A 21,619-nucleotide genomic window follows, 5' to 3' on the forward strand; every position below is an offset into this window, starting at 1 on the left:
AAATGACCATAGGAAATAAATAAAAGAACATAAACACTAGATGAGGTGATGGATGAGCCAAAGCTGCCTGTGTTCTCACCTCCGCCCACCCGCAGGGCCAGAGGAGAAATGACTTAAGCTCAGCTCAGAGACACTCCTTAGGCTCAAGTGTTCATGGCCCAAAAGCACCTCCCTCCTGAAACAGAAGTTAATCTCTTCTGTTTTCTGTTATAAAACTCCATGCAGATAGAAGTTAAAATAGATCCAAGGTCAACAGCTCTGTGACCTCTGGTGGTCCCCTTTCCAGACAATCCCCCTCAGTCTCGAGAACTCAGGGGGTTTTGTTGTACCTGGTTCACATCATGTAGAAAAGCAGTAACAGCAACCAAGCTCCACGGCTCACGATTCAGGCGTGTTTATCGCGGGTGGGCACAGCTCTGGGTACTTTCCTTTCATTTGCTCTAAACCTCATGACCCCAACCCTGTAAGTATTATTATTATCACCCCCACTTGGCAGATAGGGAAACTGAGGCCCAGGAGTTAACTAAGTCACCCAAAGTCGCCGAGCAAGAACTGAAAGCATCATTTTGAAGTCTCCAAGGTCACTGCATGTCTGTGTGGTTCAGTCTGAGGAGTTTAGACAGAGATGCTTTCAAGCTCCCAGAGGCCGGGCATAATCCGCTCAATATGACCGCGGCCTCTCTGGGTGTCAGCCTGAGAGTCCGCAGCGAGGCCGGCTGCGGCCCAGCTCCCGCCCCGGGCGGCTCAGTTCCTGAAGGCCCTCAGCTTCCTCCTGAAGAAGTCGGGGGCAGCCTCGTACAGCCACTCGGGGTCCACGACGCACAGGTCACGCATGTAGCACTTGTTGGTGACGAGCAGCTCCGTGTACACGACGCAGGCCGGCTTGCAGTGGAAGAGAACGGACGAGGGGTGGATGGCCACGGGCTGGTGGGTGTCCGTGGTGGCATAGGACCCGTCGGGCTGCAGCTCGGCGGTGCTCATGAAGAGGCTGTGCGCCAGGCAGCGGCGGACGCTCTCTGTGTCCCCTCGCGACGACAGGATCGGCATGGACATCTGGTTTGGGAGGAAGTGAGACATGGAGAAGACCCCAGACGTGAGTACTGTGCCGCCACCCATGGTGGATGGAGCCACGTGCCCCCAGTGCGGTCCAGGGTGCAGGGCCCACGGTGGAGGTTGACACCCGGGCGGCTGCCTGCGATGCCTGAGATCAATGCTGGTGGAGAAGCACCATGTCTACTGTCAATAGAAAATGAGGGAACTCACGAAGCCAAGGGATGGTCTGGCAGGAAAGCTGTTCAAGTACAAGAAGGGTTGGAAAAATGTGTATAATGCAGAACACAACAAGCTACTATGAGAAGAAGTCACTTTAGTGCTAACAATGGGCCGCTGGCATCAGGCACAGGCCTGGGTAAGGGTGACAACTGTCCCCTGCGGACGTGCGGATGGTCCATGCTGCGGGCTGTCTCAAAAGACGCCTTACACACAAAGACGGTCACCACAGAGTTGCTCACAGCAGCAAAAAGTAGACACTCTCTCAGTGCTCAACACAGGAGAACGTGAACACAAACAACCCCACCTTTGAGGTAAAATGTGGCGCGTCCTAGAGCCATTGAATATATAAACATTATGTCCTCTAAGAGGGAATATAAGCTGATAGGAAACTTGTTGGTTGATGATTTGGCAATGTCTATCAAAATCTAAATTCCCCATCTAAAAGTTCATTCTATGTGTACCAGAGCACAAACACTTATGTAGGAGGATGATCATTATAGCACAACCTAAATGACCACCATTGGGGGCTGGGCTAAATAAACTATAGTGAATACAGTGAAATGCTATGAAGTCACTAAAAAGAACGAGACAGAGATATGCAGGCACTGCAAGACAGCCTAGACACAAAGTATTCAAGAAGTACTCCAAGTGGAAAAAAGCAAATTGCAAAACAAAGTGTTATATATTTTGTTTTAAAAAGAAAATTTTATCATGGTGTATGATCCTTTTAATGTGTTGTTGGATTCTGTTTGTTAGTATTTTGTTCAGGATTTTTGCATCTATGTTCATCAGTGATATTGGATTATAATTTTCCTTTTTTGTGATATCTTTTTCTGGTTTTGGTATCAGGGTGATGGTGGCTTCGTAGAATGAATTTGGGAGTGTTTCTCCCTCTGCAATTTTTTGGAAGAGTTTGAGAAGGATTGGTGTTAGCTCTTCTCTAAATATTCGATAGAATTCACCTGTGAAGCCATCTGGTCCTGAACTTTTGTTTGTTGGAAGATTTTTAATTACGGTTTCAATTGGCATATAGCAGTCCTTTGCATTTCTGTGGTGTCAGTTGTGATTTCTCCTTTTTCATTTCTAATTTTATTGATTTGTGTCCTCTCCCTTTTTTTCTTGATGAGTCTGGCTAAGGGTTTATCAATTTTGTTTATCTACTCAAAGAACCAGCTTTTAGTTTTATTGATCTTTGCTATTGTTTTCTTCATTTTTATTTCATTTATTTCTCCTCTGATTGTTATGATTTCTTTCCTACTGACATTGGGTTTTCTTTGTTCTCCTTTCTCTAGTTGTTTTAAGTGTAGGGTTAGATTGTTTATTTGAGATTTTTCTTGTTTCTTGAGTGAGATTGAATTGCTATAAACTTCCCTCTTAGAAGTGCTTTTGCTTCACCCCATAGGATTCTTCAATATATGCAAATCAATCAATATGATACACCACGTTAACAAATTAAGGAATAAAAACCATATGATCATCTCAATAGACACAGAAAAAGCTTTTGACAAAATTCAACACCCATTTATGATAAAAACTGTCTAGAAAATGGGCATAGAGGGAACCTACCTCAACATAATAAAGGCTATATATGACAAACCCACAGCAAGCATCATACTCAATGGTGAAAAATTGAAAGCATTTCCACTAAGATCAGCAACAAGACAAGAATGTCCACTCTCACCACTCTTATTCAACATAGTTTTGGAAGCCCTAGCCACTGCAATCAGAGAAGAAAAAGAAATAAAAGGAATACAAATTGGAAAAGAAGAAGTAAAACTGTCACTGTTTGCAGATGACATGACACTATACATAGAAAATCCTAAAGATGCTACCAGAAAACTACTAGAACTAATCAATGAATTTGGTAAGGTTGCAAGATGCAAAATTAATGCACAGAAATCTCTGGCATTCCTATACACTAACAACAAAAAATCAGAGAGAGAAATTAAGGAAACAATCCCATTTACCATCGCAACAAAAAGAATAAAATACCCAGGAATAAACCTGCCTAAGGAGGGGAAAGACTTGTACTCAGAAAACTATAAAACACTGATGAAAGAAATCAAAGATGACATAAACAGATGGAGAAATATTCCATGTTCTTTGATTGGAAGAACCAATATAATGAAAATGACTATATTACCCAAAGCAATCTACAGATTCAATGCAATCCCTATCGAACTACCAATGGCATTCTTCACAGAATTAGAACAAAAAATTTTACAATTCGTATGGAAACACAAAAGACCCTGAATAGCCAAAGCAATCTTGAGAAAGAAAAACAGAGCTAGAGGAATCAGGCTCCCTGAATTCAAACTGTATCACAAAGCTACAGTAATCAAGACAGTATGGTACTGGCACAAAAACAGAAATATATATCAATGGAACAGGATAGAAAGCCCAGAGATAAACTCACACACATATGGTCACCTAATTTAAGACAAAGGAGACAAGAACATAAAATGGAGAAAAGATAGCCTCTTCAATAAGTGGTGCTGGGAAAACTGGACAGCTACATTTAAAAGAATGAAATTAGAACACTCCCTAACACCATACACAAAAATAAACTCCAAGTGGAAAAGACCTAAATGTAATAACAGACACTATAAAACTCTTAGAGAAAAAGATAGGAAAAACACTCTTTGACATAAATCACAGTGAGATCTTTTTTGACCTACCTCCTAGAGTAACGGAAATAAAAACAAAAATAAACAAATGGGACTTATTTAAACATAAAAGCTTTTGCACAGCAAAGGAAACCATAAAGAAGACAAAAAGACAACCCTCAGAATGGGAGAAAATATTTGCAAATGAAACAACAAAGGATTAATCTCCAAAACATACAAACAGCTCATGGAGCTCAATATCAAAAAACCAAACAATCCAATTAAAAAATGGGCAGAAGGACTTCCCTGGTGGCTCAGTGGTAAAGAATCCACCTGCCAACGCAGGGGATATGGGTTCGAGCCCTGGTCTGGGAAGATCCCATTTGCCGTGGAGCAACTAAGCCCTTGTGCCACAACTACTGAGCCTGCGCTCTAGAGCCTGCATTCCACAACTACTGAGCCTGTGCGCCTAGAGCCTGTGCTCTGCAACAAAGACAAGCCACCGCAATGAGAAGCGTGCGCACCGCAACGAAGAGTAGCCCCTGCTTGCAGCAACTAGAGAAAGCCCGCATGCAGCAACGAAGACTCAATGCAGCCAAAAATAAATAAATGGATAAATTAAAAAAAAGGGGGGGGCAGAAGACCTAAGTGGACATTTCACCAAGGAAGACATACAGATGGCCAAGAGGCACATGAAAAGATGCTCAACATCACTAATTATTAGAGAAATGCAAATCAAAACTACAATGAGGTATCACCTCACACCAGTTAGAATGGCCATTATCAAAAAATCTACAAACAATAAATGCTGGAAAGGGTGTGGTGAAAAGGGAACCCTTCTGCACTGTTGGTGGAAATGTAAATTGATGCAACCACTATGGAAAACAGTATGGAGTTTCCTTAAAAAACTAAAAATAGAACTACCATATGACCCAGCAATCCCACTACTGGGCATATACCCCGAGAAAACCATAATTCAAAGAGACATGTACCACAATGTTCATTGCAGCACTATTTACAATAGCCAGGGCATGGAACCAACCTAAATGTCCATCGACAGATGAATGGATAAGAAGGTGTGGTATGATATATACAATGGAATATTTATCAGCTATAGAAGAAATGAAATTGAGTTATTTGTAGTGAGATGGGTGGACCTAGAGTCTGTCATACAGAGTGAAGTAAGTCAAAAAGAGAAAAACAAATACCGTATGCTAACATATATATATGGAATCTAAAAAAAATGGTACTGATGAACCTAGCTGCAGGGCAGGAATAAAGATGTAGACCTAGAGAATGGACTTGAGGACATGGGGTGGGAGGGGGAAGCTGGGGCGAGTTAGAGTAGCATCGACATGTTTACACTACCAGATGTAAAATAGATAGCTAATGGGAAGCAGCAGAATAGCACAGGGAGATCAGCTAGGTGCTTTGCAATGACCTAGAGGGGTCGGATAGAGAGGATGGGAGGGAGGCTCAAGAGGGAGGGGATATGGGGATATATGTATGCATATGGCTGATCCACTTTGGTGTACAACAGAAACTAACACAGTATTGTGAAGCAATTATACGCCAATAAAAATCTATTAAAATAAGGAAAAAAAAGAAAATTTTATATATGTATCCATGTATATGTGTATACACACACATATACAAAAACATACATACACAGGAAAAAATTCTAGAAGGATCTACACCACACTATTATTTATCTTTGGAGGGGCAGGATTAAGGAGACTTTTACACTTTCTGCACTATATATCACTATTTTCTGCACTGTATCAATTTGTAACAATTATGCACGGCTTTCGTAATCTGAAAAAAAATAACAAAGATATTTCCACTAAAAAAACAAACCTTAGGAAGAATTCTAATAACATTGGAAAATACTTCTAAAGTTTATAAAAGCTGAATATAAATTATATATACAATGTAACTAATGATGTAAAAAATTCATTTAAAAACAGGGCTATGAAGAAACAGACCAAACTGGTGAGAGGTGGAGCTGTGGGTGATTTTTACTTTCTTCCTTATTTAAAAATTTTCCTACAATGAGAGGGTTTTTTTTGCAATCATTTGCATTAAGCAACCTGAAATTTTTCACCTAGAAAAAAGTGACAGCTTAGCCCCCCAGTGAACACCAGGAAGAAGAATACCTTTAGGCAGATATCCCTCAGCTGTGATCTGACTTCAGCTACCAGCATCATATTCTTGCTGTGGACAAAATTCTCTTTGCACCAATCCTGAATAGGAGAAAAAAGAGATATCATGGTCCTCTCATTTCTATAAAGAAAAAAACATAGCACAATTTTTATTTTTAATTAAAAAAAAATTTTGGGCCGCACCACACGGCATGAGGGATCTTAGCTCCCCAACCAGGAATCGAAACCCGTGCCCCCTGCAGTGGAAGCATGGAGTCTTAACCGCTGGACTGCCAGGGAAGTCCCAGAATAATTTTTAGAACACTGTCTAATTCAGACGGAAAACTTCAGTTGCCAAAAATAAATAAAAGGAAAATATCTTTATAGTAAAAAGCATGAACCATAAAGGAAAACAGTAAAAATTTAAACTAAAGTAGAACTATAAAATTCCATAGGTCAAGTCACGATGAAAAAAGCTAATGACTGGGATATCTGCATCACTACACCCAGTAAAGAATGATTACATCCAGAATACATTAAAAAATAAACAAATAAATAAACTCCTACAAATCAGTGAGAAAATGACCAATACTCCAGTAGAAAAACAACAAAGGATATGGATGGACCACTCACAGAAGATTAACTACAAATGACAATAAACTTAAGCAAAGCTTCTCGGTCTCTTGAGGAATCAAGGCACTGCAGTTTCAAATAACTGAGATACTACTTCACATCCCTCAACGTGGCAAAAATGAAAAATCATTTCAACTAAGAGCTGGAGAGGCTGGTGGAAATCGAAACTCCTCTACACTACTCCAGGGAGGATAAAGAGGTGCTGACAGCTCTGTGGATGCACATGCCAGCTGGGAAAGCTTGATGCAGCTGCCCGAAGACCGGCAGGTCCACTCCTGGCTGCTGACCCCAGAGCAACTCTCCCCCTTGTGCACAAGAGACCTGGACGGGATGGGCACTGCAGGTGAGGAGACGGAAACCAGTTGCAAAAAGGTAGCGTGAAGAAGCATTTATAGCAAACAACGCCTGCGGATACAAAGTAAAAGCACATTGTTGCCCACCAGGACCCAGACAGACTTGACAGGGGTTACAGAAGGGAGGAAGAACTGCAAAAGGGGAAGCTCAGGGCTCTTGTTGTGTCCACAGCATTTTATTTCCTTAAAAATAAATTGAGGCAAATACAGCAAAATGTTTACAACTACTAAAACTGGGTGGTGGCTATTTTTTCTGTTTTTGTTTTGCATTAAAGCACAGATAAAGCATGCATGCTATAGCACAATTACTGATTTTTTTTTTTTTTTTGGTGGGCCACGCCACCCAGCTTGCGGGATCTCAATTCCCTGACCAAGGATTGAACCTGGGCCATGGCAGTGAGCCCGGAATCCTAACCACTAGGCCACCAGGGAACTCCCTACAATGACTGATTTTATTCTATTTTATTTTATTGATAAGTGAAAGAAAATACTGCCATTTTCCATCTTGGTCCAGGGAACTGAAATACAAGCAAAATCTGCTATGAAGAAAGCTAGGGGCAGGTGGGGAAACAAACCATTTTGTAGCTAAGAAACTGGGTCAACAAATACTTAACGAACTGGCCAATGCGAGGTATGAGTTAAACATAAGCAGAGGGAAAGACGGGAATCATGCCTTCCCTGGTAACCTCCCTGTGTGCAGACATTTCTGAAATGACATCTGCCATTCACAGGCCCAGAAGGAGGCATCGTATGAGAAGGGGAACAAGACAAGGCCTACCTTGTTTCTGCCTGTGTTCCTGAAGGCCCGGTAGATGTTAAGCAGGGTGATGTGATCGCCCTCGCTGGATATGAACTTCTTCCGCACAGCCTGCACTTCATCCCGCCGGGAGGGGGGGTTGTAGAGAACGCTGTCCACTGACAGCAGGGAGATGATGGTCAGTATCTCCTCCGTGCAGTGGAATTTGGGGGACAGGAGGATGGTCTGCAAATCACAATTAAATACTGTGTAAGCCTAGTTTTCTCCTGGCTTCTGAATAAAGTATTTCCATATATTGCTTTTGCAGCTTCCCTTGTAAGGCGTTAAGGGGCAGGTGTTTCTAAAACCATGACTACGTATGTTATTTTACTTTCTGTAAAACAGAGGGCTGCCTTCCCTGCATGATTCCATGTGGGTAGGGCTCATGACTTAATATGGCTTGAATCCCACACTGAGCGTAAGTCAGAGTTAGGCACAAAGTAGGCGTTAATAATTATTTAAGAGAAAAAGTGAAGATTAATCTAGAATCACTGGGTTAAGGAGTCTCCTCTGGGATGGCTGACCCGTAACACACAGAAAGGGGACTGAGTAGAGGAATCATTTACTTTGGCAAATTTGGGTTCTAATGGGAAAGCCGCCATCTTTCTTCCGATTGGAGTCAGGGTGAGCTGGCCGTCCTTGTTTTCAAGGGCACCTAACAGCTCCAGCTGGGCGATGGCTGCCTGAACGTGATCTAAAGAAAGACATAAAAAGGAGTCGAACATTCAAAACAGGATGAAGCTGCAGCTAGTTCATTACTTCAGGGCACTTCTGAGAAGCCTACGTCAAAGCACACCAAAGACCACAACCACTCTGTCCCCATGAGGTGCTTTTCAAAGCTGTTAAGGACAACATTGTCTTCAGCTCAATTCTCTTTAAATAGTGGCTTGCAATTTGGCAATATGTGTGTAAATCTGAAACCCAGCAAAGTTACACTTATGAATTTCACCCCCAGATATATTCGGATATCGTACAGGGATCTGCATCTCCAGACACACACACGCAACAATGGAAATACCAGGTGCCTCAGAGACCCCTGGTGAGAAGGACACTATTTACTATCTTATTCTTTTTAAATTTGAACCATGAAAATGCACTGCCTGTTAAAGAATAAAGATGCAATTCTAAGAATGTAATAAATATCTACACAGAGGAGAAATGATCTGTAAAATACATTAAGTGAAAAAAGCAATGTACCACGCACCTATGGTCAACTAATCTATGACAAAGGAGGCAAGGATATACAATGGAGAAGACAGTCTCTTCAATAAGTGGTGCTGGGAAAACTGGACAGCTACATGTAAAAGAATGAAATTAGAACACTCCCTAACACCATACACAAAAATAAACTCAAAATGGATTGAAGACCTAAATGTAAGACCAGACACTATAAAACTCTTAGAGGAAAACATAGGAAGAACACTCTTTGACATAAATCACAGCAAGATCTTTTTTGACCCACCTCCTACAGTAATGGAAATAAAAACAAAAGTAAACAAATAGGACGTAATGACACTTAAAAGCTTTTGCACAGCAAAGGAAACTATAAACAAGACAAAAAGACAACCCTCAGAATGGGAGCAAATATTTGCAAATGAAACAACGGACAAAGGATTAATCTCCAAAATATATAAACAGCTCAAGCAGCTCAATATTAAAAAAACAAACAACCTAATAAAAAAATGGGCAGAAGAACTAAATAGACACTTCTCCAAAGAAGACATACAGATGGCCAAGAGGCACATGAAAAGATGCTCAACATCACTAATTATTAGAGAAATGCAAATCAAAACGACAATGAGGTATCACCTCACACCAGTTAGAATGGGCATCATCAGAAAATCTACAAACAACAAATGCTGAAGAGGGTGCGGAAAGAAGGGAACCCTCTTGCACTGTTGGTGGGAATGTAAATTGATACAGCCGCTATGGAGAACAGTATGGAGGTTCCTTAAAAAACTAAAAATAGAACTACCATACGACCCAGCAACCCCACTACTGGGCATATACCCTGAGAAAACCATAATTCAAAAAGACACATGCACCCCAATGTTCATTGCAGTACTATTTACAATAGCCAGGATATGGAAGCAACCTAAATGCCCATTGCCAGACGAATGAATAAAGAAGATGTGGTACATATATACAGTGGAATATTACTCAGCCATAAAAAGGAATGAAATTGGGTCATTTGCAGAGATGTGGATGGACCTAGAGACTGTCATAGAGAGCAAAGTAAGTCAGAAAGAGAAAAACAAATATCGTATATTAACGCATATATGTGGAATCTAGAAAAATGGTACAGATGAACTGGTTTGCAGGGCAGAAATAGAGACACAGATGTAGAGAACAAATGTATGGACACCAAGGGGGGAAAGTGGCAGGGGATAGTGGTGGTGGCACCAAAAAAAAAAAAAGAAAAAGCAATGTGCCAATGTCTATCGGTAGGAGAAGGATAAATGCATTTTGGTTTATTCATAGACTAGACAGTATTTAGTAATGAAAATGCATCAGACCTAAACCTTATAAAACATGATGAACGAAAAGGAAAGGTCACTGGGAAATCGAGGCATAAACATGCCAACCGAAACAATGCACGTGCATGGAATAAAATATTCAAGAAAAGCGAGGGATTCACGGACAAAACCTGGGAGGTGGTTAACTTGAGGTGGGGAGTACGGCAGCCTCCGGAGGCTTTGCAGCCCTGGTAACAGATGCACAGGTGTGGCTTCGATATTTCCACCTGACAGGAATGTGCCTCGTTTGTATGTAGAGATTTAGCAAGTGAAAGAAAAAAAAGTGTAGAACAGTGCACAATGTGTGTTGCTATTTGTGTTTTAAAAAAAGACTATATGGAATTCCCTGGAGGTCCAGTGGTTAGGACTACACGCTCTCACTGCGGAGGGCCAGGGTCAGGGAAATAAGATTCCGCAAGCCGTGCAGCCAAAAAAAACAAAAGCAAAGTTGATCCCAGTCTTGAAGGCTGGTGCCTTTGCTCTTGGCCTGTTTCTGGAAGAAGTGCTGGAAAGCTGCGTGAAAGGCCCTTAAGTGCTGTTGCACCTGGGGCTGGAGACGCCAGATCACAACCCCTTCTGCAGGCACCCCGGTCTGGGAGGAGGATGGAATATACGTGTCTAAGGACTGATGAAATAAAATTCATATGATAAATAAATAAATAAAAGGCTACATGTACTTGCAAAGATTTTCTCTAGAAGACACTGGGAAATGTGCACAGTGGTTGCTGTAGAGGAGGGAAACTGAGATCACGGAGGGGCCCTGTATACCCATCGACTGTTTACTTTTTTAACCAGTTGCGCTTCTTCACTTAAAAAAAAGGAGAGAGAGAGAAAAAAGAAAATGGTGTATGTTGAAGAGATGCCAAGTACTAAGCTACCATCATTAAAACTCCCAATTAGTTTTCCTTCCACCATGGAGAGATTATCCGTGAAGGGCAGGGACCCATCAAATTCTGGTCAAAAGCAAAGAAACTTAATCTTTTCAGTGCTTTTGCTGGCAAAAGTACGATTTCGTTAGGTTTGCAGTATCCTGTGGACCCTCTCGACCACCTTCACTGGTTCCTGTGGTCTCGGCACCTGCCCAGGATGCCTACGTGAAGCCGCCGATTCTGCATCGCGATGGTGCTGACAGCACCGCATCTTTCCTTTCATGATTCTGAGTTTCTTCTCTGAGAGTTAAGGTTGTTATCCACCAAATTATATTAAACAAAAGGAGACCGCTGGAAGACCTGGTTGGTTTTTTTTGGAGTCCACTGGTTGTTCCTGTCCATTTTGTACACCTTCCCGAAGACCCCACTTACCTGGAGATGGTTTGGACATGAAGTCAAAGGTGAGCACGTTTGGGACTTTCATTGCGAGAAGCTGCAGCATCACGCTCGCCAGGTTACACCTGCAAGTGTGAGAGACGCAGGTGGTTCACGCAGGTGTTCCTGACCCCCCAGCTTGCAAGGCAAGAGCCGCCGAAGAGAGTCAGCTGGAGGATATGGGCCACAGGGACAGGAGCCTCGGGACAAAGGGCAGGTGTGGGAGCCCCTTGGGCCTACCTTTGGATCTCTGGCACCGTCATCTTCTCAAACTTCTCAAACTCATCCTCCGTGTAGAGCCGGTAACAGATACCACTGTCCTCTCTGCCAGCCCGTCCTGTGCGTTGCCAGGCCTGGGTCTTTGACACCCGCTGCACAGCTAACACCTCCAGGCCACTGTCTGGTGGGAGAACGGCCCATGTTAGTGCTTTGCTCGTCACATGAACAAACTCTACAATGTGGACAATGAGAAGCACTGCTCAGAACACCAGGGATCCTTTCTGTGACACGAGTCCAGAAGAACTCCAGCCTACGTCAGAAAGCACGAAACCAGACTGGTCTGTGGTGAAACAAGGCCTTTGCTATGAACACCGTGTGAAATCTGTGACTAAAACATCAGAAGGACCTCGTGCTTGGGGCAGGGACCCAGGAGGGTAGAATTCAGAGGCCTTGGCTTCGATCACAGGTGGCAACAACCCCGTTTGCCTAGGACTGAGGGGGTCTCCCAGGACTTGGGACTCTTGGTGCTAAAACTGAGACAGTTTCCAGCAAACCAGGATGGTCGGTCCCACATCAAACGATGACCCAAGAATGAAATGCCTCCAGTCCCCTGTGTGTTGCATCCTCCCTCCTGCTCTATTATAAAAGAGAGGCAATGTAGTGCTGTTACGCCTAGGAGTGAATGAGACCGATTTTCTTATAAAGGTGTATTTTGTGCCAGGCACTGGAGAACCAAGCCCTTTCACATATGTGGTCCCCAGAGACACACATGAATGACAGCACCCTTGAAGGCTCAGCAGTGCATTTCAATTAAATGTTCGGGAGCCATAATTTCAGCTGCCTCAAAATCCTCTGTGGAGTAAAGCAAGGTAGAAAACAGACCTGAATAAAAATGACTTCAAGCAAGCTGCCCACCGCACACACTCAGGAAACAGCTAGTGCCTCGCCCCAGCCTGGGGGGTCTGCTTCCTTCCTGGGAGACTGGAGGTCAAACCAGCCTTGCTCAGATGTCATTTCCAAGGAAGCCTCTGATGTGGTATCAGGCTGTCCCTGGCCTGAGAGCCATCATTCTCGCCTACCTTCTGATGGGGTTTCATGCCCTCTGCCCAGGTCCCTGACCATCTGTCCCCAAGTTTGCCACATCTGGGCTCTTCTTTCCTGCCTCACGTGCCTTTCTGGCCCTGACTGCTGGACTGTGGTGCCTGCCACCCGAATCTCAGGTAGTTACGGACATGAGACGATCATTTGGGGGAAACTGTGGGACACAGGCTGCTCACTATACAGAGAAGAGACATCAGGAGCTACAAATTCTCACCGGGGTTATACTTCTTTGCTTTAACCATGCCCGTGTCAACTACATATTTTATTCCTGTAATGGTTATGGAGGTTTCAGCGATGTTGGTTGAAATGATCACTTTGCGACAGCCCTAAAAGGAGGAAGAAAACCAAAGAGCCATATGACACACATATGATTCAGAAGTTTTAAAACACATTCCTCACCGTGAATTGTCACAACTCACTCATGATCAAGAAGAGAAGACTTTTTTGTTATGACAGTCTTTAATATTGATGGCTGATCACTAAATTGGGCGGGGCGGGGCGGGGTAGGGTGTGGGGAATGTTTCAGTCTTAAAAGTTTATTTTGAGGTGATGAGATGTGGTGGGAGAGGCACAAGATTCAGAAGCAGGTAGATGTGGGCTGGAGTCCTGGCCCCGCCAGCTACCTGCCCCCTGGGCAACTGTCACTTCACCCCTTGGGGCCTCGGAACTGGGATGGTGACCCACTTTGCAGTTCTCGAGAGGATGAGACAGTATGTGTCAAGTGCTGGCACAGTGCCTGGCACAGCATGGGCACCCAAGAAACGTATTGTGGACACATGCGCTGTGAACAGTGGACCTTGGAAGAGTCACTCACTGAGCCTCTGGCTTCTGCCTTTGCCTCTCCCTCACCCCCGGACAGCTGTCTCCCTGTTCTGACCATGGGAGAGCCGCGTCTGCAGCCCCGCATTACCCTCCTGCGTCTTTCCAGTTCATGTGTGTGGTCCCTGCACATCCTGTCCCACACACCTCATCTGGAGCCTGCTGACAGGAGCACAGGCCCCACTGGTGCATCCGTCTGGGTACCCAGGGATGGGGCTGGGCAGGAGAAGGGGTGCACTCACCTTCGGGGCCCCCTGGAAGACACGCAGCTGCTGGGCGTAGGGCAGGGAGGCATAGAGCGGAAGGACCAGCATGGAGGGGCAGCCATCCGGGAGGTGTCTGGCAATGTCCCGGCAGGTCTTGCTCATGGCTTCGATCTCCTCCTGCCCAGTGAGGAACACCAGGATGTCCTGAGAGGAGGGGGCTTCCTACAGAAAAGGCAGAGTGGGATCACTAGGCCTTGACAGGAGCACAGCTTGCACAGAACAATGGTCACTGATGAACTTCCCCAGTTATTTTTCTCAACTCTGGAGACATAAATGAGCCTAAACATCGGTGTTTCCCCTGGGAGAAAACCCACACCGAGAATGCACAGCTGCAACTTTCTCGAGTTAGCCAGCTCTGTTTAAAAACGAATTAAGGAGATTTTGAAGAAAGATCGCCAGATTGCTTTTGCAGCAAGAACAATGCCATGAAAAGCACAATCAGGCAAGCAAATAAAATCTGCATGAAGCTGCCTTCCTTTCATAATCATCTTGAAAGATGAAGCTGACAAAAGAGACAACTTGGGGAAATCCTGATCCACGGAAATGGACGGAAGCACTCATGCTGGAAAAGGAGCCCTAGTTGAATGAGGCCATCAAATGTACTTTCATAAACCCCCAAAGCACGCTGAACTTGGACAAGGGATTGAGATCCCAGGCTTAACTGGATCCTTCACCTCGCAAAGGGAAGAACATGTAAGTGTTAATTGCATACCCATTGATCCAATCTTTCTTTGACGTCTGTTCAGATACATTAATTTGTAGAGTACTTGTTTGGCAAAATAACTGAAAAATGTTTAACAATTATCTATATGTTGTGCATGTGTATGTGTCTCTCTCTCTCTCTCTCTCTCTATATATATATGTCTATGTATGGATACATATATCTGTGTATTTATATGTGTGCATGTAGTTTTTTAGCCTGGTATTAATAGGACAAATGTGCAGAGGTGCACACACACAGAAAGGATAAAATCTTTTTTTTTTTTTTTTGGTGGCATGGCTTGTAGGATCTTAGTTCCCTGACCAGGGATTGAACCCAGGCCCCGGTAGTAAAAAGCACCGAGTCCTAACCACTGGACTACCAGGGAATTCCCAGGATAAAATCTACAACAGTCAAAGCTTCATCAAGGGGAGGACTCATCAAAGCCACCATGTAACGTGAGGGCCCTACAGGCACTATTCATGAAAAATCCTCATCTCAAGTTTGCTTTTAGCAGCTAAACAAGGCAGACTGACCTTCTCCAAATACTATCAAAATGATGGTGAAGGTATAAGCCCAGGAAGACAGGGTTTCAACCCATTTTTGAAAGATGAAGAGACAGGGTGGGAAGTGAGTGACTTGGCCGGGCAGAGGGAGTCCCGACGGGGGAGCGTGCAGACAGGGTGGTGGGAAAGCAGTGCGCCCACTTCCCTGGAGAAGCCACAAAGGCTCGGGCTCAGAGCGAGCCTCGGGGGTTTGTGCCGGCATGAGGACCCAAGTGTCAGCTGGAAGTCTGAGTACAATGTAGTTGAACCCGCAAGTCCCCTCCTCCACCTGATGCGGCCAGGAGGCTGGGCAGACACTGGGTGCTGTCGTGGGATTCAACACAGGAGGATGGCAGAGGGAAGAGCCAAGAGGACAGCTGTGCAGAGGCCTAGGAGAGCAACCTGTTTGGAGCAGAAAAGCAGCATAAATAAAGGACCTGGGAAAAAGTGGGTTGTGTTTCAACACATAAAAAATATTCATGGGCTTCCCTGGTGGCGCAGTGGTTGAGAGTCCGCCTGCCGATGCAGGGGACACGGGTTCGTGCCCCGGTCTGGGAAGATCCCACATGCCGCGGAGCGGCTGGGCCCGTGAGCCACGGCCGCTGAGCCTGCGCATCCGGAGCCTGTGCTCCGCAACGGGAGAGTCCACAACAGTGAGAGGCCCGCATACCGCAAAAAAAAAAAAAAAAAAAAATTCACGATTGGCATGTGATAGATGTTAGAACCCTTGGGGAAAAATTGGCCGTATGTACATAGAAAACTTGTACAACTGTGCGGAACAGGAATAAGGCACTGCAATGGTGCACAATGTAGGGTCGTAATATTGTAAAGACTGATATTTGATTTAAAAAGACATCCTGGGGCTTCCCTGGTGGCACAGGTTAAGAATCCGCCTGCCAATACAGGGAACACGGGTTCGAGCCCTGGTCCGGGAAGATCCCACATGCCGCGGAGCAAATAAGCCCATGTACCACAGCTACTGAGCCTGTGCTCTAGAGCCTGCGAGACACAACTACTGGAGCCCGTGCACCTAGAGCCCACGCTCCGCAACAAGATAAGTCACCGCAATAAGCCTGCGCACCGCAACGAAGAGTAGCCTCCGCTCGCCGCAACTAGAGAAAGCCCGCGCGCAGCAACAAAGACCCAACGCAGCCAAAAATAAATAAATTAATTAATTAAAAAAGACATCCTGATATAATCATTTTGAGAGGATGTTTCAGGAACAGGAAACTAACATCCAAGGGAAGCAGTTAAGAAACTGAAGGTGTACCCTCAAGAGCAGGATCTGGGCTGGGAAAGTGAAAGCAGCTCCTGTTCTTTTATGAGCTTTTTAGAACTAAGTACTTGACTTTTTAAACTTTAAACTACACACCCATCACTAAGCTTAAAATAAAAATTAGCTTTCAAAAGTTGGCTTCTAGATTTTTTCAGAAAGTTAATGGAAAGGTAAAAACAGTCGATTTTATACAAATTAAACCAAAAAATGAGATTTAATCACTCGAAATTTTAAGTAAACATTTAATAAAATGAAAAAAAAAATTGAGATGTTTCTCTGTACAGTTTTTTGTTTTTTAAAAAAGAAAACTCTAAATTGCAGCCCATTATTGGTTAATACACCAACTTTTTTTATTTTTCAATGAGACAGAAAATACCAGAGGACATCACAGGTAGTAAAAGGAGACTGTGTTTCCTAAGACTCACTTCAGTTCTACACATTGTGTCCTGAGTTGTAATATAAAATGTGTGTCTTACTGGGGGTTCCAATCAAAATATGCTTGCAAGCCACTGCTTTAACATATGGACGTTTTCTGGCTCAGTTGAGGAAAGGTGCTGGTCAGGGTTGAATTATTATTTTTAGAGAAAAAAAAAAGACACTGAGAAAAAGGATAAAAACGTGGACATGGCAAACGAACTCCATATTCAACTTCAGGACACAGCTCACAAAATGGTTTCGTTTGGCAGCTTTTCTTTTCAAGACTGAATGCTCGAGGTCAAACAGGCCTTCCCAGGAATCTGCACCCCAGTGCCTACCTGGTGGATCTGGAAGACGGAGACCAGGGCCGCATGCAGGTAATCGTGCTGGGGCTGCTTGGTGTAGAAAATCTGGATCGGGTGCTGCCGGCCCTCTAGGTAGAGGACAGGGGCTCCGCTGAAATACTGGGAGAACAGGTCCACATCCATCGTGGCCGACATCACAATCACCTGTGTGCGAGACAGGGGCGGAGGATGGGGACAAGCTCGGACCAGCCTTTTTGTGCCCCCGCTGAGCCCTGAAGGCTGCCGAGGAGGCCCGCAACCCCCATGCCCTCTGCCCTGGGTCCCTCAGCAGCACAGGCTGCACCTACTTTGAGAGGCAGCTTCCCCAGCTCCTTTCGCCTCTTCTGGGCAGCTTTCACCACCCCAAAGAGCACATCCGTGTGGACAGTCCGTTCATGGGCTTCATCCAAAATGACGCAGCTATACTTCCGAAGCAGGGAGTCTGAAATGGCCTCGCGCAGAAGCATGCCATCCGTCAGGAACTTGATTTTCGTGTCCTCCGAGGTGACATCGTCAAAGCGCACCGTGTAGCCAACCTGTGTGGAGACACCGCTCATTCACTCAGCAAACGCGTGTTCAGCACCCAGTGTATCCGGCACGGTGCCAGGCATTGGTGCTATCGCAGCGAACAGGACCAATTCCTACCCTGCCCTGCTCCCAGGGCAATGGACACACGCCTTCAACTGCAATGATGATAAACACTACAAAGAATTTAAAACTAGCCTCCTCCTCCCAGCTACTTCATAGTTTCAAGTGAAGCTATGTACACATATGAAAAGATGTCCAAGATGTTTTTAAGTCAAATGGGTAGACACCCACACAAACACGAATAAATCTGACTTATATACAGTTCTGGGACTCATTCTCAATACCCACCTATATACTAGAAAAATGCTTACAAGTTTGTAGAAAGATATGTAGATAAAAGACTTAGCAGATGTTACCGAAGTCTTAAAAGTGCTCAGGAAAAAACAGCTAATTTATCCAAATTGCCAACAGATTTTGAAAGCAAAGCAAGTGGGACTGACAGGCCCTCTGATCTCTTAGGAACTGGTAAAGAACTCTGAGAGAGGCTGAAACAACTGTGGCAAGAAAGAAGCTTGAGATGTATAAGTAGTCTTGTTCAGAAAAATAAAAGTCGGGGGCTGGGAGTGGGGGTTAGGGGACCAAGAACTGTCAGTAAAGAAGGAAGTTAGGTACCAGCTTCCCGAGTTCGGTTCTCTTCTCGTCTGAGACTCTGGTAGCCAAAGAGATAGCAGCCACTCGACGAGGCTGGGTCACGGCAATGATGGCCTGGCGGCCAATCCCCCCTTCATACAGGTACTGAGGGATCTGCGTTGTCTTCCCAGAGCCGGTTTCCCCTAGGAAAGAAAAAAGTCTCATTTAAATGCAAATTGACGTGCCCCAGAGCCCACGAGCCACAACTACTGAGCCTGCATGCCACAACTACTGACGCCCCCGCGCCTACAGCCTGTGCTCCGCAACAAGAGAAGCCACCGCAATGAGAAGCCCAAGCACCTCAAGGAAGACCCAATGCAACCTTAAAAAAAAAAAAAGGTCCACATCAAAATTAAAAAAAAAAAAGGTCTACGTCAAAATTTTTTTAAAAATGCAAACTGAAACATAGTTCACAAAACAGATCAAAGTCAGAAGGAAAAGATAAGAAAACACTCTAAGCTGATAAAGCCACGGGAAAATGTGTACCCACATGTACTGCTAGCAGAGAGTTAATTGGGATTGTTTCTTGGAGGGCCACATTATACTAGGAAAATCTTTAAAATGTTGTACCCTCTGACCCACAATTCCACTTGCAGGACTTGATTCTAAGGAAATAAAGGTGTGTATAAAAATACAGCTTCGAAAGAGTTTTAGTCAACTTTGCTTATGACAGCCAAAAATTAGAAACAATGTAAGCGGTCAGCAACAGTAACCAGTATAGTAACAACATACAATGGAATACAAACGTTATATAAAAATGTCCTACTTTTCAAAGGGATAAACGAGGTGTAAATGCACTGCCATGAAGAGACATTTGCTCCTACACTGCAGCCACAGCTAACTCCTCACCGTTCCCCAGCCAGCCACCTCCTTTCAAACCCTCTGCCTTTGCCCACACTATTATGAAATATCTGCCCCCACGCTGCCTGCATGACAAACTGTACAAGATGAGTTAGACCTCAAACTCTCTCCCCAGGGGCTGCGCTGCCTCCTCTGTGTTCCTTAGAGCCTTGTTCATCTCGTCCATCACTGATCACCCTAAACTGTGTGAAAGTATTTAAACGTTTCTGTCCCCCTCCAATATCAGATGCCCCTGGGGGGCAGAGATGGCCTGTCCGTCTCTTCCATGTACTTGAGCATCTGCATACAGTAAGCACCCAACCTTATTTTCTACCCTCCTGTGTTCCCTTCCCAGTGCCCAGTCAAAACAAAGAACTGTAAACCTGTGCATCCCTCCCCCCACGGCTACCAGTACCCCTCCCTGACCTCACAGAGTCCTACAGTCCCGTGGTTCTTCCATTTTCTCCCCTCTGACTGCTCATCCTTCCTGACCCGGACACGAATCATGGACGAAGAATTTGATTATTCTACACTCCTCCTGCTGAGTTCATCAGGCAAAACCCAAACCTGGATCAATGTCTCCCTGTCCATCTTTTTTTGCTCCTACACCAAGAAACTGAGCGTTGCTATAGTAAAATAACCCAACTGTGCTGACAATGACCTGAGTTTGCCGTGGGGCTAAATGCACCTGGGCACCAGCACCACCGCTGATCCTTGTTCTTGTTTCTACAGCCCTTCTTTTGTCCCCATCCTCCCCAAGGATCCTGTAACTCCCATCCTCATCAGAGCTCCCGTGCCTACTTCATAGGAAAGTGAAGTCCTCAAAGGTGATCTCCCGCCACTTCCCCCTGCAAGCTTTCCTGCTGTCACCCCCATTCTTACCTCCTTTCTCCAGCCCCCCAGCCTCTTGGATATCCATCCTCCTCTTGGATATCCAGGCCAGCTCTGCATCTAGCCCTTGTTGCCAAGGGCCCCCCTTCCCCATGCCCTCTGTCTCTGCTCTATTAGTGCCCGCTTTGCATCTTCAGCCTCCTTCTCTACTGAGTTCTTTCCCTGAACCTATGAATACCTGCAAGTTCCTCTAAGTCCCCCTCCTTTTTTGTCAAAAACAGAAGCCTGCTCCCACTGCCTTCATGCCCTCACCCCCTACCTACTCCTCAGCCCAGTGACAAATCAGCTCCCAGAGCTCTGCCGAAACAGCGCTCAACTCGATCCCCAATTGATACCTCGCATCCAATCCAGTAGGCACTTTTTGGGTCCCTATTTTCTGGTCCCTATTTTTATTGTTGTATCTGTTCACTCCCTTCCTCTTACAACTCTGTTCCTTAGGTTATTAGCTCTTCTGGATCTCCTTCACCTCTTTGGAGGCTCATCCTCTCGGTCCTTCAGGAGCTCCTCTTACTTAAACGTTGGGGATCAAAGCCCCTTGCAATTAGTCCCCGGCCCTCAACTCTGCCTCTTAATTCGTGCACCAGAAACTGCTACTTCCGTCAGACCGGACCGTCTCTCGCCTCCACTTTGTCTCTTATGCTGCAGGCTCTCTCCTCTGCGTCCAACGCCTCCCTCCCCGACTGGCTCAGATCCACTCTTCTAAGCTCCCAAAGTTCCCGCTGCGTCCCTCTACCCTTCCGCACAGAAGGCGAGTCTTTGCCGAAGGCGTGGGTCACTCGCACCGGCTGTGAGCACCTCCAGAACGGGCCAGTCTGACTCCTCCGAGGCCCCTCTCCTGGCCCCGAACAGAAATGGCAGTCAGGTTTGTTGTAGAAAAGAGTGAAAGACAGGGAGAAACACCTAAGAAAAGCTGTTCTCGCGGAGCTCGAACGGGGAGAGAGGAAGGACGCGCCGGCGCGGCCACTCACCGAGGAGGACGGCGCTGTCCAGGTTTCGGAGCTGGGCCAACAGCTGCCCCCGCGCCTGGAAGATGGGCAGACTCCGGCGCTGCAGCTCCACGGCCTCAGGGTAGGGGCTGACCGAGGGCTGGGCCAGGGGCGGCTGCTGCCTCCGGCCTCCTCCGCCGCCGCCGCCGCCCGCGGTCAGCAGCATCACCACTCGCCGCCCGTGAGGGCAGGACCCGGCGCGCCTCGGAGGCCCGGCGCCCGGCCGGAATCTCTTGCCCGGCGGGAAGCCCGCCTCCTCGGGCATGTCGGGAGGGCAACACGACGGGAGGCGCGAAAGCGGGCAGCTCCTGCCGCTCCCGGGAGCCGACAGCTAGCGCGCGCCGCCCCTTCCCGCCACGTGCTGGTGGCTCCCAGC

General features: G+C 45.7%; 1 protein-coding gene across 1 annotated transcript; it reads right to left on the reverse strand.

The window, feature by feature from the left end:
- Positions 1-744: 744 nt before the first annotated feature.
- DHX33 (DEAH-box helicase 33) lies at positions 745-21,508 on the reverse strand (the record flags this gene model as incomplete). The annotated part of the gene is made up of 12 exons (XM_079725269.1): positions 745-1,053; positions 6,035-6,121; positions 7,784-7,987; positions 8,368-8,495; positions 11,619-11,707; positions 11,862-12,021; positions 13,156-13,267; positions 14,003-14,188; positions 17,303-17,473; positions 17,617-17,844; positions 18,509-18,669; positions 21,226-21,508. 12 exons carry the CDS (start codon positions 21,506-21,508, stop codon positions 745-747), a joined length of 2,118 nt encoding a protein of 705 aa, XP_079581395.1.
- Positions 21,509-21,619: the final 111 nt, after the last annotated feature.

This window comes from Hyperoodon ampullatus (genome assembly GCF_949752795.1).
Source record: "Hyperoodon ampullatus genome assembly, chromosome: 19".
NCBI lineage: Eukaryota > Metazoa > Chordata > Mammalia > Artiodactyla > Ziphiidae > Hyperoodon > Hyperoodon ampullatus.